The sequence below is a fragment of the Palaemon carinicauda genome, chromosome 1 (genome assembly GCF_036898095.1).
Source record: "Palaemon carinicauda isolate YSFRI2023 chromosome 1, ASM3689809v2, whole genome shotgun sequence".
Lineage (NCBI taxonomy): Eukaryota > Metazoa > Arthropoda > Malacostraca > Decapoda > Palaemonidae > Palaemon > Palaemon carinicauda.
In genome coordinates, this window is record NC_090725.1 from 49,627,452 (window position 1) to 49,652,587 (window position 25,136).

The following is a 25,136-nucleotide window of genomic DNA, read 5'->3' on the forward strand; positions in this document are numbered from 1 at the left end:
ATCGGTCAGCATCTACTGTACTGTATCCCATCATGCATCTACAAATTAGCATCCTCAGAAATTTCGTTTCGGCAGCGCTATCGTACGCATTAACTTTGTGTTTCTGATTTCGCTTTCGTGACTATTTTACTGTATCGTGTGGCTATATTACGTTAGTGTATTAGCCATGGGTCCCAAAAAAGTTGCTGATGTGCAGGGAAAGAAAAGGATGCTTTCTATGGAGACGAAGATGGAAATAATTAAGAAGTACGAGGCTGGCATGTGGTTAAGTGTGATCACTAAGGAACATGGCCGAAATCCGTCGACGATAGGAACAATCCTAAAACAGAAGGAAGCCGTCAAAGCAGCAACACCTCTGGGTGTGTTTTTTCTTCAGCAAGAGGAGCCACATCCAAGATGAAATGGAGACTGTTGCTTATATGGATTAAGGACAAGGAAAAACCTGGAGACACTATCACCGAGACGATAATCTGCCTGAAGGCCAGTACCATTTTCACTGATCTTGAGTGTTCTCAGGTCTAAGACGACGCAGGAGAAGGGACATCAAGGCAGGTACCCCCAGAGTTCAAGGCTTCCCAGGGGTAGTTTGAAAAGTTTAAGAGACAGTCTGGCGTTCATTCAGTGGTGCGATATGGGGAGGCTGTGAGCTCGTACACAAAAGCAACTGAAGCCTTAGTTAAGACGTTCGATGAGTTGACTGTCCAGGAAGGCTACATTCCCCAGCAAGTCTTCAGCTGTGACAAAACTGGGCTTTTCTGGAAGAAAAGAAGGTACCCTGGCATAAGCCTATGAAAGACAGGCTTACCCTTGCACTCTGTGCAAATGCAAGTGGGAATTGTAAGGTGAAACCCCTGCTGGTGTATCACTCGGAGACTCCTCGAGTCTTAAAGACCCACAAAGTGCATAAGGAGAAGCTTCCGTTGATGTGGAGTTCTAATGCTAAAGCCTGGGTAACAAGAACCTTGTTCACCGAATGGGTAAACCTTTGTTTTGGCCTGATTGTGAAGAAATATTAGCAAGAAAAGTTCCTCCCCCTGAAATGCCTGCTGGTGTTGGACGATGCCCCTGCTCAGCCTACTTATCTCGAGGATTTTATCCTAGTGGAGTATTTATTAGTCAAGGTTCTCTATTTTCTGCCCAACACCACCCCTCTCCTCTAGCCCATGGACCAGCAAGTTATTTTGAACTTTAAGAAACTCTACACGGAATATCTCTTCAAAAGTAGTTTCAAAATTACTGAGAGCACAAACCTCACCCTTCGAAAATTTGGAAGCAGCATTTCGATGTTGTGATATGCCTCAAAATCATGGATACAGCTTGGCGAGAGGTTTTGAGGTGCACCTTAAACTCTGCGTGGAAGAAGCTATGGCCTGATGCAGTCTCCGCAAGAGATTTCAAGGGCTTCCACGTAGGCCAAGCCGAAGCCGATGCCAAAAAAGTTGACGATCCTGAACCTGTTGTTCAATCTGAAGTTGCTGTGATCGTTAGACTCGTCCCGGGACGTCCATGGGGATAGAAGTCGATGAGGACAACATTAATGACCTTATCGTGGAGCACCAAAAGGAACTTACGACGGACGACCTGAAGGAGTTGGAGGCCATGCAACTGAACAAGTTCAGGAACAGTTTTCTAATGGTAAGGAGGAGGATGATGATCCACTGACAATGGTAGAAATTAAGAAGGTCTAGCTGGGTACCATAAAATGGTGGCTCTTGTAGAAAAGAGATACCCAGAAAAAGTTTTCACAGGTCATCTTTTTGACCAGGTTAATGACATTTGCCCGAGTCATCTCAGAAACATTTTAAGATGCAGGCAGAAACAAGCTTCCTTGGATAGTCTTTTTTTTAACCCTGGATAGGTACGGTGGGTCGTTTGCGACCCCGAGCGTCAAAAAAAAACAGGTTTTTCTCACGTGACTCACCCCTGTGACTGAATTTGTGGGTGATCGACCTGCAGGAGGTGTCTCCCCTACACGCTCTAGTAGTGTCCAGATGTGCATTGCTGTAGCTGTACTCCTTCCCCGATTTCTGAGACGCGTCGGGGTCGTTCGCGTCCGAGTTTACCCTTCTGAGGTAGTTTGCATAATTATCAAAGTTATTACGTATTATGAAATTGTCGTAGAATGGTGCAACTTGTATAGGTTATCAGTTGTGGAAAGTCTTGGTGGATTGTTTGGCTACCATGTGCATGTTTTTTTTTTTAGTTAAAATGTCGTTCATCACCACGAGGACCATTTTACCGCGAGTGCCCCTTTTTCATTTTTTTTCATTTTTTTGCCAAGTCATTTTTCCGTAAGATATTGCCAAATAGTGTCGTAAAACTTTTGCTTGTTTAGTGTTGGAAAGTGTGTCTAGATGATCTGGCTACCCATGCATGACTTTGTTTTTGTCAGATACGACGTAGTTATTGGTATATTGGGTATTTAACTGCGGTTACCAATTTCTGTTTTTTTTTCAATATTTGTAAAAATTACTATGTAGTAAGGAATTGCCGTATATTATTCATTTTTTTTTCATGTTTATGTGTTAGAAAGTGTGCCTTGATGGTTGGGCTAACACGTGCATGTCTTTTTTTTTATCTGAGATGTCGTATATTAGAATGTCGGGCATTTTACCGCGAGTGTCCCTTTTTAATTTTTTTTAATTTTTTTGCCAAGTCATTTTTCCGTAAGATATTGCGAAATAGTGTCGTAAAACTTTTGCTTTTTTAATGTTGGAAAGTGTGTCTAGATGATCTGGCTACCCATGCGTGATTTTGTTTTTGTCAGATACGACGTAGTTATTGGTATATTGGGTATTTAACTGCGGTTGCCAATTTGTTTTTTTTTCAATATTTGTAAAAATTTACTACGTAGTAAGGAATTGCCGTATATTATTGATTTTTTTTCATGTTTATGTGTTAGAAAGTGTGCCTTGATGGTTGGGCTAACACGTGCATGTCTTTTTTTTTTATCTGAGATGCCGTATATTAGAATGTTGGGCATTTTTCCACGAGTGCCCCTTTTTATTTGTTTTGCATTTTTTTGCTTAGTCATGTTACCGTAAGGAATTGGCAAGTAGTGTCGCAAAACTTATATTTTTATAGTGTTGGAAAGTGTTTCTAGATGATCTGGCTACCCATGCCTATTTTTTTTTAGCCAGATATGGCGTATATATAAGTATGTGTTCGATTTTCCTGTGATTGCCATTTATTCGTTTTTTCCCATTTCTTTCAAAATTACTACGTACTAAGGAGCTATCACAGAGTAATATTTCATTTATATGTTTATTTGTCGGAAAATATGCCTTGATGGTTTGCCTAGCACGTGGCTGAAATTTTTTTTTTCTGAAATGCCGTATATTAGAATGGCCATTTTTCCACGAGTGCCCCTTTTTATTTGTTTTGCATTTTTTTGCTTAGTCATGTTACCGTAAGGAATTGGCAAGTAGTGTCGCAAAACTTATATTTTTATAGTGTTGGAAAGTGTTTCTAGATGATCTGGCTACCCATGCCTATCTTTTTTTTAGCCAGATATGGCGTATATATAGGTATGTGTTCGATTTTCCGGTGATTGCCATTTTTTCGTTTTTTCCCAATTCTTTCAAAATTACTACGTACTAAGGAACTATCACAGAGTAATGATTCCTCTAGATGTTTATTTGTCGGAAAATTTTGTTTACTTTTTTTTTGATTGAATATCATCAAATTTTTTTAGCTAAAATATTGTTTTACATTTTTTTTTTCGATTTTATTTCCCTTCAAAAAAAATTTTTTGGGTCAGAATTTTAATTTTATAGACGTAAAATAATCGACAATTATCCAGCAACCCACCATACAATTTTTATGCATATCCAATAATAATTAGATTAGTAAATAACACCTTGAAATTGACATACCCTTCCTACATTTCAAGTGGCAGATTAGGGAGTCTGAGTCAGTGTGGTTGGCGGCCATTTTGTGGACATATCCGAAGCGTAAGCTGCCCTATCTATATATATTCTTGTTCCCTATAGAATTTGTGATATTTTGGTATATTTTTACCTGCATAAATATCATATTATATATTAAATATATGTATTTTTTTACGAAATTTCCAAGTACTCAAAAAATTACCTTTAGATATGGCCCCTGATATAAATGTGATTTACAAAATAATGAAGATTTTTTTACATATTTCTATTTTAGGATAACATATGTTTATTCCCTAAAAAAATTAGCCACTTCCTATTTCATTTGGGTACCCAAAAAAATTCATGAAATTTGGACAATTTTTTTTGGCCAAAAAAAGTTACCCTTTTTTTCTCATTTCAGATCTTCACCTCCATGGGTCTGACTTCATCCAAAATACATCAAGATGTGTCCTAAACATTCAAGAATCAATTCCTAAAAGGATTTGTGTATATATGTATAAACTTTTTTTTTATGAATTTTTATGTCAGGTCTTTTTTTTTTCTACTTAATTTTTTAAAATATTTATAATAAATAGTTTTTCTGCAGATGAGTAGTATTTATCTTTACAGTTGTTTTAAGCATTCATTGAAGTTTTTTTTGGCAAAAGAAAAAAGGAGGTTACTGCAAAAACTGATTTTTCAAGAATTTTTTTTGGCGTCGGGGTCGTTCGCGTCCGAGTATACCCTTAAAGGGGTGTCCGAGGACCGTACCTATCCAGGGTTAAAGAGGCCTTCGATACTAGTAGGCCAAGAGGAAGCTGAAAAGCTGAAAGTTATCCAAAAAAAAAGAAAAGTGGCAGTGGTGAAGAAAAAAATTAAATTTAGAAAATACAAAATGCAAAGTAAAAAAAAATACAAAATAAGAAAAAGGCAAAAGAAAAAAAAAATTATTTAAGTTTATCATAAAGTTAAGTGTTAATATTTTCTGCCATTTATTAATGTGTCTCCTAGAATTAAGTGTTAATGTTTTCTGCCATTTATTAATCTGTTTTGTAAAGTTAAGTGTTTATGTTTTCTGCCGTTTATCATTCTCCTCTGCCGCCCGGCCACTTCGCTCTCGGGCATCACCGCACTCCGAAGGTAAGGTTCCCCATTTTTGTTACTATATTTTCCATTTATTATTGCTTTGTTATACTATCTGCTCTAATTATATATTTACTTTAGAGGTTATTAATGGTTATTATTATTGAATAATCCAAATGTTTCTATTTCATTGAGTTTAGTGGACTTTAGCCTTATTATAAACATTAATGTGGTGTTTTTGTAGGGCCTGAAACAAATTTCGCTATTTACATGTCAAAGGTGACTCGCAATGCGAACAAATCATGGTACGAAAGCCACTACATAACCAGTTAATTTCGTATTGTTAGCCATTACTGTTATTATTTTGACCCGGAAATGTTTCGTCAGATCACGAGAGGATTAAGCATTGGTGGTACATAAAGATTATATAATTTATTATAGTTTATTCATTGAATAATATTGTCTTTTCCTAAGAAATTATATGGCCTAGAAAACACAAGATTAATTTTTAATCCAATTAATGGTAAATGTAAATAAATTATATCAAATCCAGTAAGGCTTTTGAAAAGTGGTTTCAGCATTGAAAGTAATGATATTTTTAATTACTATCACTTTCCCACCTAAGAAGTCTGGTAATTATCATTGTAATTTACAATAAAGATTCATCAAACTAAATGTTACCTTGATAAACTTTATTTTCCTCCTTTGCAAATATAAACCTTTCAACAGAGATGGTTGATTCGGTATTGGGATGGTTAACAACAGGCAGTGTTTGTGGGTGAGTAGTCCTGCTTACTTTCTTGTCAAAATCTTCACTTTTGTCTTTGGCCACAGCTGGTACGGACATACTGTTGTGCCCAGAACCTAATACTGTACTATTGATATTTTTTTCTTTATACTTAATAGATTGAATGGTGGATTGCTGGCTTTGCCTTGAATTATGAAGGTGAAGTGTGCCTTATGAAAATATTCGGGGAAGGATGGGAAGTGTGGCAGGTTATGTGTAAACACGCTGTTGATCCTCATCTTCATGGTTTTTGTAGGGGACATGATTGTTTACAATCATCCCACTGTAACAAGTGTAAGTCGTGGCTTTGACTGTAGTGGGCAGCATCCTTGAAGAAGCAGTAGCTCTATAGCTCATTCCTATATCCTTCTACTGCGACTTCTTTACATATGCCCTAGCTCGGGCTTTAGGGAGAATATGTGAAAAGTTAATTGACTTTGGTGCTACCTCAGTGGGAGTTTCAGGTCCTAGTGGTGTGGTCCTGGCCCACTAAAGGCTTCACTCTGGCACATAATAGTTTCTTCTGTTGCCATACAAACTGCTGAGGCTTTCTTTTAAGTCTTTCAGATAACCATTCTGTAGTTTAGTTTGTGGCTAAGGCTAATTCTGCCCTGGTGGCCCCAGTGCCAGTGACGCTAGTGCCAGTTAGGCCTGTGTTACTCAGTGCCTGTGAGACCATGGAGGATCCTGTGGTTGAGAATCTCGGCTAGCCATGCAACACCTTATCACTTACATAGAAATGCACAGCAATACAGTAGAATTGAATCGTGGTGTAGTAAAGTGTGGCCTCCAAAAGTGGAAAACTGAGCTAAGGACAGTAGGAGTCAGTAATTTATTATTTAAAAGGTTAAATGATAAACTCCGCAAAGATAGATCCTGTGAATATCGAGGACTGACTGTATTAAGGGATTTTGACGAAGGAAAAATCTATTTCTGGGGAGAGACCTGTGACGGCCGATGAAAAGGGTCCTTCTTTACACTTTTCTAATATAAATCTTCCAAATATACTAGAGAAAGATAAAACCATGGAATGCAGAGGTTACTACCCTCGCGCGATCACCTTGTGGGTGTCGTGTATACAACAAGGGCGTGTGAAAACCACTATTCACAGGCTGTCTTCCATTTAGATAATCCCTTCATCAAAGGGGAGGGCCGTGACAGGTCCTAGAGAATACAGTTGGACTACCTCACCGACACCTCCTACTCGCGCCCTCCAGGTCATCCTTCTGTTTTGGACTTGCCCGCTTAGTTGTTAATTATTTTGTTCGGTGTTTTTCGCAAGTGATTGTCGTTAATTCAACATGACTGACGTTGCTACTTCACCTTTACCAATGTTAAGTACCATAGTTTGTTTTGACAGTTTATTTCAGTACCGGGCATTTGTTCTTTTTCCAAGATTGTGGATTTTAGTTTTGGAAGCGGTTGGCCTGCCTCGGTATCGGAAGCCATTTTGGTTTTGTTCGATTCGGTAGTTTTTCAAGTTAATATTGCCCATCTGGTACTCTGTCATCTAGGCTATATCACTTACATTTTATGACCAATATTATTATCATTATTTATTATTGGTTTTTACTATGGTATTTATTTGCTAGCAAGTCCAATTTGGACGAAGAATATCGATCTAGTCTTTGTTATAGTTATGTACACGCCTCAGGAAGGTGCTCGTTTTAGACTATATCTTTATGTTTATTTGTTACGTTGTCGTTATTCTTCGTTCTTGGTTATTACAATTTTATCATTATTCTTATCATATTATTGTGTGATTTTGGTTCTTTATTATGTAACCTTGAGAGCGTGAGCATAGAGTGCTCGTTTTCTGTTACTACAGTTACGAGTTACCCCTTCTCTCGTTTTCTTTATTAAGTAATTCGATCATATATACAGCGCTACCTGTACTGTATCTTATAATTCAATTTTATTGGAAAGTTGACACCTCAACAAATTTAAGATGTAGTGGAGGTCAGTATTTGTGGAACAACTTCGTCTTTAAAAAGTAAATACAGTTTGTTCCGACGCGATATGCAAACCTCGCAATCATTTAATATAGGAATTCGCTTCAGCTCAGCTGAAACAGCTGAAGAGAAAGAAAACCAGGCAGTTGTGCTGATTGGTTGGCGGTATGGGACGGAGCTTAGCCGCCCCCCCTCCCCCACTGCCAGCCCACTTTCTTCATTCACTCGCTTCGGCTCAATGTGGATGGTTATACTACTCTCCGCTCTCTACGCTGCAGCCCTTTGCCTTCTCTTGTGCTTGTGTACTAGTGATTGGTCATTGTTATGAAGGAGAAATGTTACTGCGGGCGTTGCAGTGGGTGGCTTTCGTCAACTTCTGTAAACCCGCACATGCTCTGCTCGACATGCAGGGTAAAACCTTGCTCTCAAGGTTCTCCTTGCTGCCATTTTGGGAAGCCCGGATTCACAGCCTGTCCGAGTTTTCTCGGGTTTCGCCGAGGGAGCGGTTGTCCTTAGCGTTCCCACTATTTCGGCGATCCCGAGATACACCCGACAGATTGTTGGACAGTCTGATACCGATGACGACACGTTACCTGGTAAGAAGGGGTAATTATGGGCGTCTCTCGGATTATCAGGTAAGCTTGACTTAAATTTGTCAAGACGTTTAAATATGGCAGACGAGCTTCAACAACGTCATTTGAATGATAAGATTGTTGATGAACACATGAATGTAATTGAGTTTGTAACAGGGTTGCGAGGTTAGCTTTTTCAGCTAAAGACATCAAATTTGGTCTTTTTTATTTGAAATCAGTTAGCTTTTAGCAATATCTTAAAAGGTCGGCCTTAAAGGCTATACCTTTGGCCGTTCTTAACTTCTTAAAGCTGCAGTTGATCAAAGTTGGCCTTTTCTCACTTAGGAAACCTGGCAACCCTGGGCTGTAACTTTATCGACTACCATGTTCACTGATGCCCCTGTTGTTGTTGACTATGTACCTGATAATGCATTTGTACCTGGGAAAATGCAAACTTTTTCCAAGGGTAAAATAATTGCAGGGCTCCCTGTTAAAACAAGGGAGAGTAAGGTTTTAATCACTGAGATTTCTTTAACGACTGATGGCAAACCCTTTACAGCTTCGCCTGCAAGTCAGATAAAATTAAAATCTGCCAAATCTCCTGCTGATAAGCAGCTAAAATTAAAATCTGCCAAACTCCCGCTGATACAATATGTTTTTCAGGTTTATCATGTTCACCGACCATGGCTCTTCCTACGAACATGGCTCAGGTTGTTCATCCTCGTCCAGTGATATCTGCTGTTGCCTCGACCAACGTTCCATTACCTTCTTGTGCCCCACAAGAAGAGGAAGTGTGGGTGGTATTCCTCTTCTAGTTCCTCTTCCTCTCTCCTCCTCCTCTCCGTCTTTATCTTCTGACTCTGACTTTTCTCCCCCAGGGGAAAAAGGAAGGGGAAGAGGAAAGCGAAAAGGTCCAGGAAGGCCAGTCGCAGTTGAAGGGACATGGCGCCCTGAGACACCTCTTCTCATCCGGAGAATGAGGGCGATGTGCGAGATTCCCGTATTCCCCGCACTAGTGGGATTGTTCACGGCGAATCTCGCGCAAGGCCTCTATGCACGACAACCTAGCTCGAGGGCGTAGGTATCGTCTCCCAGAGCATGGTGATGGGGTCCTCAGGCCCCTGATCTACTGCTCAAGACTCGAACTGAACCGTTCTTTAGCGGGGAAAGGAGAGTCTTGGCTTCGGCACGAGAAATCTCAGCGGTGGTCTCGAGAAGAATTCGCGGTACGCACGACTACCTCCACGGGGGTAGCCACGCGGACTGACTCAGCGACTCATATGTCGCGTGAGCAGGGAGCAGGCCGAGATAGCCGCGCACTTGACCCGTGTGACTCGGGCCCAGCATGGAGCCACCTCGCGGCTCAGCCCGCGACATGGGGGCCGGTCGTGCACGACCAGGCTAGCTCTCGCGCATTCCAGCTGTGCGCGATGCAGCCAACCCCCATGCTTTCTGGCCATGTAACAAGTGAGGCCGCGCGCGCGACTAACCTGTCTACACCTCCTGGTGTGAGCGCTACAGTTTCCAGCAACCGCGCTCAAGCTCCTTCGGGAGCTTTGTGGGGCTTGCAGCGACCATTCACGCACTCAGTTGCAGTGGGAACCTCGATGCATTCCGTCGGGGATGAACTCTGCTTGACTCCTGAATACACGCCTGGTTCGGTCTTAGGACCAGAGCGAGGGTATTCATGGGGGATGTCATCATTCGTGCAGCATGTCGCTTCCCCTACACCTACGGATGTAGCGGGACCGAGGGATCAGCCACTTCCATGGCCTTCGCCGGCCATGGAGACGGAAGATCCCAAGGTGGAGTCGCCGTTCCTAGAGGTCATTAACCCCATGCATGAGATTAATGGCCTCAGGGCTCCTCCTGAGGTAGTGTCTGAGATAAGTGTACAGCCTTGGAGATCGTATGGGGAGCTCCCGAAGGCAGTTGACGGCCCCTCACACTACCCTGGTTGAGACAGGCTATTCGAGCATTGGACCGAGTGATTGACCAGATCGCAGGACCTGGTGACTCGCTTAGGAGGCAAGGTTCGAACAAGCTTCTCCCTTAACTACTCCAGCGACAAAAGAGGTACTATGTTACAGAGTCTTCTGTGTCTTGTCCTCTCCCTCTCGACCCCGCGGTCGGAGCGCTTGCTGGGGGTTCCTCAGTCGAGAGCTTGAAATTCCAGAGAGCGGCCTTCTCGGCCTCTGAGATTTCAACTATGGAGTCCATCTCTGTAGCTGCTCTCATGGCTGCTTCGTGGCTCGACCACTGGTGTGGTAGGGCCACAGTGTTCACGCGGTACACCAAGCTCGCTACCCCTGAACACATGGAGCAGTACAGGAACCTGGCTTTGTCTGGTGGGAAAGCTGTTGCTTTTCTCTTGGACCAGCTTGCTACCCAGTATCCCAGTCTGATCCTCAAAAAACGCGAGGCAGTAGCCTCTCGTTTAGCAAGACAGATTGGTTCAGGAGAGGCCCTGGCACTCAGGAACACTCCTATTAGAGATGCAACTTTTCTCTTTCCACCAGAGGAAGTTCGGGCCACGCGGGATAAATGGCGCCTTGACTCGAACGACTCCATTATCCACCAGGCGCAGGCTGTGAGTTTCAAGGGACCTGGTCCCGCGAAACTGTCTGCAGCCAGGCCGAGTCAGGCCAAGCCCACAGGAAGTAGCAAGGGTACCACTGGTCATGCTCTTGCTGCTCCTGTGCAGCCGAGATTTGCCCCTGTTCAGAAGGGTTCTGCCCCCAAACAGACCTTTCAGCCTCCCTCGGGAGCTCCTCCACGTCTGGGAAAGAACAGGGGCAAGCAAGGGAAAAAATAACGCTGAGATTGGTTTTCCCTTTCCCATGCTGCCAAGGGTAGGGGGATGCTTATCGCGCCATTGGGCGATGTGGTAGCACCTCGTGGCCGAGGAATGGGTAGTGTCAACCTTTCGCGAAGGGTACAAGCTCCCATTCATGCTTCATCAGCCCCCTATCCTCCACTCCAATAGCGTTCCACACATACGCTCCAACATCTCTGAAGGCTCTGACCTTGGAGGCGGAGGTCCAGGAAATGTTGGAGAAGGATGCGCAAGAAATCGTACACGTTTAGTCACCAGAAGGTTGGAGACCGATCATTGACCTTTCGCCATTGAACAAGTTTGTTCAGCAAACTGCATTCAAGATGCTAACAGTTCGCACTGTGCTGTTAGCCATCAGGCCTACCGCCTTCATGCTTTCGATAGACTTGAAGGACGTGTACTTTCAAGTACCAGTTTATCGGTCGTCTAGAAAGTACCTCCGATTCACCTTCCAGTGCACGGTGTACCAGTTCAAAGTCCTGTGCTTCGGACTGTGCACAGCTCCCCAAGTGTTCACGCGAGTGTTCAGGATGGTAGCAGTTTGGGTCCACTCGAGGGGCATCCACCTACTGATGTACCTCGATGACTGGCTGATTCTCGCTCCCTCGCAGGAGCAGTTGATTCAGGATCGTGACTCGCTTTTGGCAGTTTGTCGCGATCTGGGGATCGTGGTGAACTGTGAGAAGTTGAATCTCATTCCCAAGCAGAATATGAAGTATCTGGGAATGCTGATCGACTCTGCATTCCAGCCCTCCAGTGGCAAGCTCTTCTAGGTCACCTCTCTTTGCTGGAGAAGCTCGTCCCTTTCGGACGGGTCCATCTCCGCTCCCTTCAGTGGTGTCTGAAGGAGCAGTGGTCGGCAGACACCAATACTCCCTCTCGTCCGGTCCTCATGGAATGCGAGGTGGCTAAAGGAGGAGAACTTCATGAGAGGGTTTTCTCATAAACCCTCCTCCACCTCAGTTCCGTCTGTTCACAGACGTGTCCACGGAAGGTTGGGTGCACACCTGGATGACTTGGTCATGTCAGTTGTGTGGTCGGAAGAGAAGAAACACCTGCACATCAACGTGCTGGAAATTATGGCAGTCTCAAGAGCACTCTTTCATTTCCAGGCCCATTTGAAAGAGCACTCAGCAGTGCTGATGAGCGACAACACGTCCGTGGTCGTGCACGTCAACAAGCAAGGGGGCATGCTCTCACGTTCCTTGCAGCAATTGACGAGGCAGGTGTTTCTGTGGGCAGAGAGTCAACACGTAACCTTGTCAGCCAGGTACATTCCAGGCCAGAGAAATGTTCTGGCAAACACCGTAAGTCACAGAAACCAGGTAATAAGGGCAGAATGGTCTCTTTACCCTTGGGTCGCAAGTCGAGTACTCGACCCCTGGGGAGAACCATGCATCGACCTTTCGCAACACGGCACAACGCCAAGCTTCCCGTGTTTTGCTCTCCCGTACTAGATCCCGCGGCTGCGTTCGAGGATGCACTGCAACATCCTTGGGATCTACTGGATTGGTACACGTTCCCCCCCCTTTTTGCTTGCTTCGCGCAGTCCTGTTCCGGGTCCTAGTAGCTCCAGGACTCAGGATGACTCTCATTGCTCCACTATGGTCACACATGGAGTGGTTTCTCGATCTGTTGTCGCTCCTAGTCTAGGCACCGAGAGAGCTACCACACTGGCCCAATCCCCTTCGGTAACCCTTGTTTGAACAGGTACCACCAGGCGGTGCAGTCGCTCAGACTTCACGTGTGGAGACTATCCAGCATCTCCTCAGAACGCGAGGCTTTTCGCGACTCGCTGCAAGAGAGATGTCAGGGTACCTTAGAAGATCCTCTTCCTCAGTCTACCAGGGGAAGTAGTTGGTCTTCTGTGATTGGTGTAGTGGAAGGAGTATCTCTCCAGTCGGAACCTCTCTGACTCCGATCGCAGACTTCCTAGTGTTTCTTCGCAGAGATAAGCTCCTTTCGGTTTCTGCCATTAAAGGGTAGAGGTCTGCCCTTTCAATGGTGTTCCGTCTGAATGTTTAAATATCTCCAATGCCCTGGGGAATTCTATGCTCATTAAGATCTTCGAACAGTCATGTCCACCGAGGGAACTTCGAGATCCCCAGTGGGATGTCACCTTAGTTCTCGGGTCTCTTACTTGTGCTCCGTATGAACCCTTGAGCTGTGCCTCAAACAGGCACTTGACCTTTAAGGCTGTTTTTTCTGCTAGCCTTAGCATTGGCGAAGAGTCGGGGAGTTGCACGGCCTCTCTTGTATTGTCACTCACGCAGAGGGTTGGAAGGAGATCTCCTTGAGTTTGTGCCAAAGTTTGTGGCCAAGACTCAGAACCCAGCGATCCACGATCACAGGTTCGAGGCCTTCACTATTCCTTCCTTACCGGATGTGGAGGTTCAGGTGAGAGGCTTCTCTGCCCCGTCAGGTGTCTCCGGCGCTATCTTAAGTGAACTCGGCATCTCAGACCTGAATGTCGATGACTCTTTGCTAGCACCGGCTGAGCCAAGAAGGGTGTGTCGAGGAACACGACATCCTTCTGGATCTGTGAAACCATCCGCAAGGCGTATGAGACCTCCTCAAGAGTCCAAGCACCAGCGAGGGTTAAAGCTCTCGAGATCAGGGGCATTGCCCCCACACTAGCTTTCAAGAGAAATCTTGCAGTGGGCCAAGTGCTGAAGGCTGGCGTTTGGAAACGACAGACCACCTTTACGGCCTTTTACTTGGGGGAGTTTACGCACAAGTCCTTGGACACCTTTGTTCTTGGCCCTGTGGTAGTGGCTCAAGCTATTATCTGACCTCTCCAGTTCCTCCAGGACAGGGAAGTCTCTTGTCTTGATTTTATGGTTCGTTTGGCAGTGTGAAAGCAGTCTGCAGGTGATCCGCCTTTCTCTCTGTCTCCTCCCTTGGAGTTCCATACATCAAGACAAGTCTTCCCAGGTAAGATTGCTAGAGTTTGTTAACAAATATTCTCCCCCCCATCTTCTGCTAGGCAGGGAAGACGGTGGATATATAAACCCTTTGCCTTTTGGAGTTTCATCCAGTCACTGTGACCCTAGGTTCTAGTGTCTCTTACGTTCATGCTCTCTGGTCGCGCGATGGTCTTACACATTGCACGGCGGCTCCCAATCTCTCGGACGACCCCACCATCATAATTTCGGGTCAAGAGACAGGGGTAGGTGGATTTAGTCCTCTCCCTCTGCTCTCATTTGAGACCAGGTCTATATCTGGGCAGTTAGCTGTCTACAGGCAGCAAAGGCAGACCCCCCACCAACCAGTGAGTCTTCCTATATTAAATGATTACGAGGTTTGTATATCACGTTAGAACAAATGACAATTTGTCCTAAATTGTATTTTTCCTAGCTATACAAACCCGTAATCATTTAAATGCCTGCCTCTACCACACCTCTCATGTTCCACATTGAGCCTAGAGCGTTTGAATGAGGAAAGCGGGCTGGCAATTGGGGGGGGGGGGGGTTTGCAGAGCTAAGCTCCACCCAATACCGCCAGCCAACCAATCAACACAACTGCCTGGTTTTCTTTCTCTTCGGCTGTTTCAGCTGAGCTGAAGCGAATTCCTTTATTAAATGATTACAGGTTTGTATAGCTAGGAAAAATACAATTCAGGACAAATTGTCATATTTAAGGATTTCATTAAAACTTAAAACATTGGGAAAAACATATACTTTGCTATAAATTTCACACCAGTACACTATTTCTTATTTATATTATGGTGCTATATATTAGAAAGTTTATGTACAATTTGAAATTTTACTTAAACAATTTTGTGCATTTAATCCAATTTTTATAACATAGTTAAATAAGCCAATACAGCCTGTTAAATCATAAAGAAAGCACAGTTTTACTGCATTTAGCAAAGGGACTTACATTAAATGTAAAAATATAAATATTCTATCTGCAGATCAATAATTGCATTTTATAATCTTTGGTTTCTATTACTTAATGGCCCAAAAAACAGAGGAGGAAATCTTTTATAGTTTCCTCCTGTACAATCTACAATTACCACACATATAATACACTAATTACTAATGATACACAAAGGTCTTATTGTTTCCTGTACAAACAGCATACAGTACATATTGAAGTACAGGTAACTTAAAACTTTAACATCATCACAGAATTTTTTTAACCAAGCTATTTGTTATGCTAAAAATAATCCGCAATGAACTTTACCTGTACTATAAAATGAAGCGTAACTGACCTGCTATCCGATTTGATTAAACAAAAGCTATGGTACAATATATACAAAAATTTATTTTATTGAATTATAAATTATTTGTGCTACTGGCTGGCATTTCACAGCCTATCAAAAGAAATTGTAATAAAAAATACCAGTCTACCTAAAACATAAGGAACTGGTAATTTTGCCCATAATAATGTTTTGTAATTTTCTTCAACAATAGTAAAGACCTACTACCAAAAATCCATTTATCCCTTACATTAACATTATACCTTTTGTTCTTGAGCACCGTGTTCCACTTGGTCGGCTTCCTCATCTTCTCGCACATACCTATGTAAAAAAATAGGATGTTACGTATGTATTGCATATATACAATAATATTTTATAACTAGCATGTAATCATTATTCGTGAAATGCTTTACTTCCATACATTAGCACTCCAATTATATCAGCTTATAAATTTTTCTTTGATAAGGAACATACTGTTCTTGTCCATACCTTCCACAATATAATTCCTCACAAGTCATTCTTTTGCTTAACTCAAAGTTACTTGATGATTCCACTTTTTATTGTTTTCCTCCCTAGTTCACACACAAAAAAAGGCTTGAACTGTGTCTTTTATTTGTTTCAAGTCTTTCATCCTAGTATTGTTAAACTTTCTATATGGTGTTTCGCAATGATTGTGTTTTAAAGCATTACTAGAATGTTAGCTTTTGGGTCTGATAGCGTATCCCCTATTAGTATTAGTTGCTTGGAATACAGTAATATATTTTTACATTAACACTTTGTATTGATAGTTATTTTTTCCTAATTTGAGCCTTTTTATAAATTAGGAGTGTAGTTTGGTGCCAGCCAGAATGGTTGTTGAATCACTATGCCTTTGTTGTTGAATCTTTCCCTTTGAATTAGAAAGATTCTCTATGGATGAAAAGGCAAGATGTGGGCGATTCATGTTGGACATTTCTGTAGCCTTTTTGCTCTTTAGCCAGAATCACTCGTGTGTAGGGTTTCCCTTGTGATGAGTAATGACCATGGTGTTCTGGACTGTAGAAGATAGGTATGGCAGAAAGACAAAAAAGGCTAATAAGCCATAGTCAGTAACTTCAGGAAGGAAAAGCTCCACGTTAGTTTTGAAGAATATTTTTATTATTCCCCCCCTCCCTTCCCCAACATGCTGTTTCACTTGTGGTTACACCTCGAGCTAGATCCTCAGGGAGCAACTGTAGCAAGAAAGACTTAGGAGTCACTGAGCAAGGTTTCAGTTCTGCAGATATGAATATCTCCCTCTGTGAGGCTTTCAAACCTATACAACAGCAAGATTTGCCTGTCCTAATTTCTCTGCTGTGGAGGATTGTATGCTGAAAAATTTTGTGACCCTCTTTGGCCATTCCAGGACCATCTTATGTGAGTGCTTTGAGGGTGGCTAACGTCCAGCAGGATTTACCCAGTGTCAGTGCCTCCTCTGAGTATTCCCAATGCTCCCCCCTGTGTCTGTGACCGCAGTGTGTGTGGGGGGGGATTACCTCGTGATTTAACCTTCTGCATGAATTTTGACATTACTGCATTGGCTCTTCAGACTTTCAACACCTTTTGTGGTAATGAAAAAGGGTTCGTCTGGCAGAAGAGAAGTTGTAGTGAGCTAACCCCTCTTCATTTTTCTCAACCAAATCCAACTCCTGCTCCTTTTTATTTACGTCATTTCTAGGAAACTCGTTTTCAAAGAAAACACCATGACGTGTCTAAGAATCTCTGGTATTAAAAATCCACAGATATATATTGTATATTTTAAAAACAGAAGAGCTTTTGCATTTTTTTTTTCAAAGAAACTCTTCAGCTGAAGTATGAAAAAGTTTTACAATGGTTTGAGAGTAAACTAAAAACAGATGACAATTACAAGATAAAAGTTACTAAACAACCAAAGTAGAAGTGAAAGCTAAAACAGCAGATTAAAAGGAAAGTGCAGTTTTCCAATGAGTAAACAGTTTTGATGTTCAAATAGCTAGTCCCCAGGTAAGTGGTGGTGGTCCACTTTCCAAACGGTTAATGCCAATGTCCTGCAAATGTGGTTCTCCATTGGCTATGATCAATTGCAACAATGCCATGAGCTTGAGCATGAAGAAGCAGATGATTGGCAGAAGTATTAGCAGCTCTAAAGGTACTGTATTAAAAACATACTGTATATTCTTCCTGATTAAAATATTTATTATTATCAAAAGTGCGCATTGCATGAAATATGGCTCCTTTGACTATCTTCATACGACAAATATCCCTGTCTTTTTAGATAATTTTCTTATTGAAATCACAGAATTAAAAAGTAATTTGTATTCTTCTTATCTATACAAACCTATGTCCTTTAGCAGGGGTAGATTCTGGTAAAGCTCTAGAGCATGACAAGCTACATCACTGTTTTGGAGGCCAATAGAGCAAGCTCTTCTGTGTTCCTACTAACAAATTTGCAACGCTCTTATCAGCCTCCCCAACGTAATCTTTGTTGCAATCCTGACATGGTATAACATACTCCTTTTTCTTTCTGTCCCCTTAGTGTTTCTGCTTATTGTCATACCTAAAAGTAATGTCAATGGTCCTGTTTACTTTCATAATTTCTTTTATATTAACAAGGCTTAGAGAAAACAGAAGGAATAACAAGGTAGGTCTCTCCACCTGTTCTAGTGGAGGGAAGTAAAATTATTTCCTTGCTTTACTAAGTGATTTAGCAACGATTTTACTCTCCCTCAGCTAGAATAAAAAGAGAGATCTAAATAACATGTTAGTTCTTCCATTCTCTATTGTCTCCTCGGAGTCGAAAGCTCTAGATATCTGCCACAATCTTTCAGCAAAACGTGTCATCTTCTGGCCATTCTTCAGCATTGTGTGGATTTCCTTGCCGATCTCTGTGGATTTCCTTGCCGATCTCTGCCAAGAAAAATGCCTTTCAGTGTTGTCTATAGTTGTGAGGAGTTTGAGTAGACTTGCTCTGCCGCGGGAACTCTGCCCTCAGAGTGGGATGCGGCCCTTGGGCTTGAAGAAAGTCATCTGACCTGGATCTCTATCAAGATTGTGTTTCTGATAGCCTTTGATTGGCGAAAAGGTAGGCAAGCTTCAAGAATTGTTTAATCATTTCAGTTATTTTAAAGGATGGAAGTCATCATACTGTTCAGTGATAGCCCTATAATGTTGTTTGAGATGAGCTTGGCCCCTCAGGCCCGAATGCCACAGATTTTTCTTAAGAACTGGCAAGAAGTATCCAAAATTATGATCTCCTTGCTACATGGGATGCTCAAGTAAGCATTGCCTGGTGACTTCTTAACAGAATGTGTAGTTTTCCTTGGTCCCTCAGAACACTTGGTGTTTTGTGTGTTCAATCCAAGCCTCAGCCTATTTGTGTGGATACAATTAGTTGTTTACCTTGTAGTTCTTTTCATGACAAGAATTTACATCTCCACATCCCCATTATGTACTAAGTTTGCATGGCTATGATGTTCCCATCTTCCTTCAACTGCTCTACAGGTAGGAAGCATGAGTTTCTCATAACTCTGCCACTCCTCTCATATTTTCCATTGAGGGATTCCACTGCAAAAGTTTCAATTTTCACAAGCATTTTTCTCTCAGTGAAGTATCAATCTGTATAAGGTGTTTTGACGACTTGTAATTGTGGGAAAGTATATTCTATCATTACTGCCAGATTTCCAGCTTGTACTGAGCCCTGCATGGCCATCTTCCCGCATGTGCCTTTATCTCTGGTGGATTTCTGATAGAATGCTATTTTTTCACAAACGGTTCACTGTGCATAACTCAATGGTCTAGGTGGGGACCACTTAAACTTCCATTACAGTAGTTTAACAATGGATGAAATACTGGTAATCTTCTGACTTGTTGGATCTACAACTATAGCTCTACCTTTGTGTTAATCATGAGATCAACATTAATTGGTCCCTTTGACTATGCTTTGGCTATCAATCATGGCTATAGCTTTCAATGTGCAGTGTTGTTAGCTGCCTCTTCAGTACCTCAATTGGAGGATGTGGTCCCGCTACCACATTCTCTGGGCTCATGTCCTGCTATGCCTCCTTCCACAGTCACAAAGGCAGGAGAAACATCAAGGCACAAGACCAACTCTCTCTCTTAGCCTTCATCTAGTGCATTATGTGGGGAACTATTCTTATTCCCCAGAGGTACAGGCATAGATCAGCATGTTGCTCCGAGTTGCTAAATCTACTACCATACCAGTTCTCTGATAACAAATTACTCTTGCGACACCTACTCAATCAGCTACCTCTTCTAGTGATGTTTCTCTTTGATAACTAGAGTGCTTTCCCTTTTCAGAATTTTCTTCTAGTGATGCTTCTCTTTAATAACCCGAGTGCTTTCCCCCTTTGGAATTGTCTGGACTCCCAACAAGCTCAATTCATCTATCAACACTTGCTTCATCCAAGAAGCTTTTACCTTGACCCTTTGGACTTGAAATCTCCCCTCCAAACACTCTCGGTACTTTTTGGCCTGCTATGAACTCGTTGTTTGATTCTTTAAAGGTCATTATGCTGGTGGTTGAGAAATTTGATTAGGAATTGTAAGAGGATCTGGGCATTATAAAGACAACACCTTAGCTAAGGTCGTTTATTTGTCTGATATTCTCTGGATCCACTGTGCTTTTCACCCATTTTGAGAAGCTTCATTGTGTGAGTGTGACAAGACAGCAAATAAGACTTACAATCTTCTGATGGGCAAGTAAATTGCTCCCATCCACAAGGATGTAATTAAAAAACTGAGAGCCTTCGGTACCTGCACAACATTATGACAGCCTCATAACTTTTCCAGATTACTATTGGAAAAGGCTAAACTACAGACTAATGGTTCTTCTTTGTAACAGCAAGACTTTTTGTAGCATAACTATATAACTTCCTATTTTGCCTAAACACAATTCCTTACCTTTGTTGAAATTATTTTTCATGAAAATAAAACTCACCTTGAAATTTTTAATAAATGCCACACCTTGAGCCTTGCAGCATAGAGACCACAGATACAAGCATGTAATATGGGAATTACTATTAATAATACTGTTGTTATAATTCCTATGGTACTTCCTGGCCGAGTCCAATCTAATACTGGATACAATGCTGGTCTTCCCAAGTAATCCTGTAAAATATGAATGAGGTTAGTATTTCCTTCCGCACTTATCATTGATAAGTGTGTTTATAAAAATTTTATTTATACAGTAAGCATAATATTTGAGCATTCAGCAGTATAAAAAACCATAAGTTAGTGATTATTTGCCTTGTAACTGTCTTACCCCTTTTATAATTAATGCTTCTCCACCAAATTTAAACACCACTTGATCAAATTTATAAGTGAAAACCCACCATTGTCTACTATACAACAGATATCTTACGTTACAAATATCCCATTAAATTCGAGTTCAAGATCAATCATATCTTTTTATCCAATGTATCAATGCAGTTTCATTGTTTGTTCTCCCTAAGAATATTGAAAACTAAACAGCCTTGTAGTCTCCCATGTTTTTGTTTTTCCTCATTCCATAATTACAAATTGGAATGATGGATCTCTTCTCTAGTTTCCTTCAGCTTTTTAATACTTCTACAAAGTACAGTAACTGCATATGGAAGTGGACCATTTTTTATCTAGATACTCTGGGAGAAGGCTTAGTTAAAATAACGTACAGTAATGAAAATAATTTAGCATCAGGGGACAAAACATATAATTCTTTAAATTATATGATCACAAGTTTTTTATCGGTACAGGAAGGAATGTAGGTGGTACAAATAAACTGCATTGTTTTAAAGAAATTAGCAAAGTTATGTTACTAAAATTTTGGTTTTGCTAACTGTGAAAAGTAATCTTAAAGCTACACCAGACAAATAAATGGTGTCGATAAGATCAACCAAATGATTAATAGGACGAGGGCTAACAAGTATAAATAAGGATTAGGGTTAAAATATTCTTAGGAAAATTTCACTTCTTGATGCAAACCACTAATGAATACCTTAAAAATCACCAAATTGTTATTGCAAATGGAATATCTTTTGTAAGTTAATTTCAAGACTTTAAGGCAAATTCAAAAGTTTAAGTACTGTACTCCAGGGGTACTTACTGTGCCACCACATAGAAAATATATCAGGTTAAAAAGAGTGTATGTGGTAAGGAAGAGCGATGGCTGATAAGCATGGAGTAATCGTCTTGGAGTGGCCGATACCATTACATCGATGAGCACATAGACCCCGGGCATAATATGGGTATTAACTCCTATTTCATTCAATTTTCATCTGTAAACAAATATTCTATAGTAAGGATGACAGTATTCGGAAACAGGCTAGTAATAAATTACCTCTTGGTAGCGCGAATGCAGAAAAGTTATTTGCTGGTATGATATCCTATTAAAAATTCAACTTATAGTTCTACATCATCCTAATTAGCATTGGAATAAATAAAACTGAAAAACTATTATGTGTAGATTACACAGCTTTAGAGGAATTTAAAATTCAAGAAGTAATTCGTATTGCCTGAAAAACCCATTAAATTTCTATAATGTGACAAGGAATATACAAGAACAGCTTGATCTCTATGTAACTTTGTGTGCAACTTTTTAATTAAAATAAAATTTGGAAAGTAAACATGTATACTATCTCTTCAATAATTTTTTTTCACAATTGGCTAGCCTCCAGAAAAGAGGACTATCATTTTTAATATGTAGTACTGAGCTACATGATGGTGAAGAAAAGTCTGTTAAAACCTACTGCATACTGTGTACCGTACTGAATGGTACAGTATGGAAAGAGCTGAATACAAAGAATGGTCAGAATTATGAAAAATGAAATGCAACATGCACAAAGAATTAATGATGACTTGTGCATGAGAATAACATCCATATCAGGTATAGTAAACCACAAGTATTTGTCCAAATTATGATGAGTCAGTAGCTGAAAACCAGACAGATCAATAATAAAAAAATACTGTAGTAGAAGGAAAAATTAAAACAGGATGCACTGATCACAATAAATCTTAAAAAGACTCAATAAGCAAATTTTTTGAGCAATTGAACAGAAACAGATGGGATGTGTTTCTCAAAAGTAAATTTGCAATCAATAATAGCACCTAGAATTTTACATTAGTGTTCAAGTGACATTGTCAATAAAAATATCCTTATCCTAATTACTTTTATACTTTTGATTACAGTTCAATTTCATCCTCCATAACTTGCACCATGCAATAATTTTAGCTAGATCTCTATTAAGAAACTTGGAAACCTGTTTAAATTTAGGATATGAAATTGATACAAAGAGAGAAGCATCATATGCATATTCAAAAAACCTGTTTTTCAAGGCCAAACCACAAAAATGTATATAAAATGAAAAGTAATGGGCCGAGAACTACTCACAGATTTTTTTTATTTTGAAAACTATGGCCTCATAGTTAACACTATCAAAGGCAGCAATATACTCAAGACCAATCAAACTAACTTCCTGACCACAATCAAGGGATTTCTGTATAGTATAGGAAACTGAAAGAAGTACTATCACGATCCATAGTTTTTTCAACCCTTCGTTGTAAGGAAGTCAAAGCTAGTAATAAATAAATCACGACCAAATGTAAGCTACTTCTCTCTCTCTCTCTCTCTCTCTCTCTCTCTCTCTCTCTCTCTCTCTCTCTCAGCAGATGTATTGAACAGTAACATGATAAACAAATTATAAAATAAGTTTGATAAGTTCTTAAAAACTGTAAACATTTATAAACTAATTCGCTCCATCCAAGAGCAAATGGAGTCTCCGTGGATGGAGTAAAAAGTCTGAGACATCCAAAATCCTTGAAATTCCTTGTAACTCTCTCCTACTACTACTACTAGCTAAGCTGCAACACTAGTTGGAAGAGCAGGATGCTGTAAGCCCAAGGGCCCGAACAAAGAAAATAGCTCAATGAGGAATGAAAATAAAGAAACAGACAGAATAGGGAACCCAAGTGTACCTTCAATCAATAGGACTCTAACCCAAGACAGTATATTATGGTACAGAGGCTATGGCCCTACCCAAAACTGGAGAACAATGATTTGATTTAGGACAGATGCTTACCATGGCTAAAATCTCTCTTCTATCCTTATGATTGGTGCCACTTCTTCACTGCTGGATTTGAATTCCTAATTACAATGATGGTTGGGGGTAAAGAAACTTTGGGTTGTGATAGTACATCATATGCTCCAAGGTCTTTGCAAAAGGCAAACTAGAGATCAGATGTTTATTTTTAGCATACCTATTTAGAAGTTTTGCCAAAAGACATTGAAAAACTATTGGATAATATAAGCGTTATGAAAATTGGGTGGTAATCAGCAGGACTAGAACTACCACAAACTCATTTAACCAATAGATCAACAGAACTGATTTTCCAAGTGGAAAAAAGGAAATTTCTTGCTAACTTACAAAATAATAAACAACTTAGGAGTCAATAAATCAGCTGTCTTTACAATAACAAAGAAATGACATTTGGGTCTACCCCTCCAAAACCATCTATGTCTAGTAAATGAGTTTTAATTTCATGGGACTGATAAGGTAAACTAGTCAGTTTAGCTTCATGAAAACATGACAGAAATATTGAGTTTCTCATTACAATGGTTACTGTCAAACGAATTGGCACTATGGTTGCCTTTTTCTTTCGACATCACTCATGAGTTATTTGGTTTAAGCTAAGTAGGGAATGTTACGTTTGACCAAGAGTGCAGATTTAAAAGAAGCCCACCAGTTATGTTTCTGGGCTGTACCACAGAGAGTTTGTTTCATGATCATATTGTATTCCACTTCACTTGACGAATAGACTCTGTGAAACAGCTCTTAGCCGAGTTACAGTTATTTCTAAGTAAATCTGTGTGCCACGCATGATATTATCCCATTTGGAGTGGGGAAATTCTGTACAGGACAACTGTCAAAGTGACTTGCATGTTCCCTATACTGAAAAAAAAAGAAAAGAAAAAAAATGCAACCTGCCATCATTTAATAGAAAGGAGATACTGTACCTACATTAAGCTTCCATGTCAAGTACAGTACTGTACAGTATGACATTTCATTGTTTTTGCATGACGTTGAAACTGATGTAAGTTTGGGCTGAACAGTGCTAAGTAGATTTTATTTTTGTATTAAGGTAATACTTGAGGATGAGCGACGTAAATTCGTAACTGACTTATGTCAAACTATCTTAAAGAGGGGAATTACTTTTATAATACAATACAGAATAGACCACTGCATAAATTCAGAACCGACATACTGTATGTCGAACCATCATAAATACAATATACAATTAAGAATAGAAATTGATTTTTTTTTTATTATACTCACCACTTCGAAATGGGTATACTGTTATCCAGTATGCCAGGGTAATGAAGATGTGCAATGCACCTGTAATGTTTGAGAGGACCCAGGACATTTTGAAGAGACGAGGCATAGAGGGATAAACTGCATCACCTGTAATTATCAGTGTTATTTTATCTGTCATCATTATGACATACTTAAATATTCATATCTGGAACTTTAAAGAAATTAAAATATTAATAGCTGGAACTTTAAGAAATTCAAGTATCATATTTAGTACTTTAAAGCAATTTCAATATTCATATTTGAAACTTTAAGCGATTCAAATATCATATTTGGAAATTTAAAGCAATTTAAATATTCATATCTGGAACTTTAAAGCAATTCAAAAATCATATCTGGAACTTCAAAGCAATTCAAATGTCATCTGAAACTTTAAAGCGATTTAAATACTCACATCTGAAACTTTAAATCAATTCAAATATATTTGGGACTTTGAAGCATATTTAAATATTCATATCTGGAACTTTAAAGCAA

The 25,136-nt window shown here is 40.4% G+C and overlaps 1 protein-coding gene and 1 pseudogene across 1 annotated transcript; one reads left to right on the forward strand and one right to left on the reverse strand.

Annotated features, from left to right (window-relative positions):
- Positions 1-12,025: 12,025 nt before the first annotated feature.
- Positions 12,026-12,556, forward strand: LOC137642715 (uncharacterized). Its single transcript, XM_068375562.1, has one exon. It carries the CDS (start codon positions 12,026-12,028, stop codon positions 12,554-12,556), a length of 531 nt encoding a protein of 176 aa, XP_068231663.1.
- A 2,205-nt stretch (positions 12,557-14,761) lies between these two features.
- Positions 14,762-25,136, reverse strand: part of LOC137648165 (uncharacterized) — a 244,492-nt pseudogene continuing 234,117 nt past the window's right edge.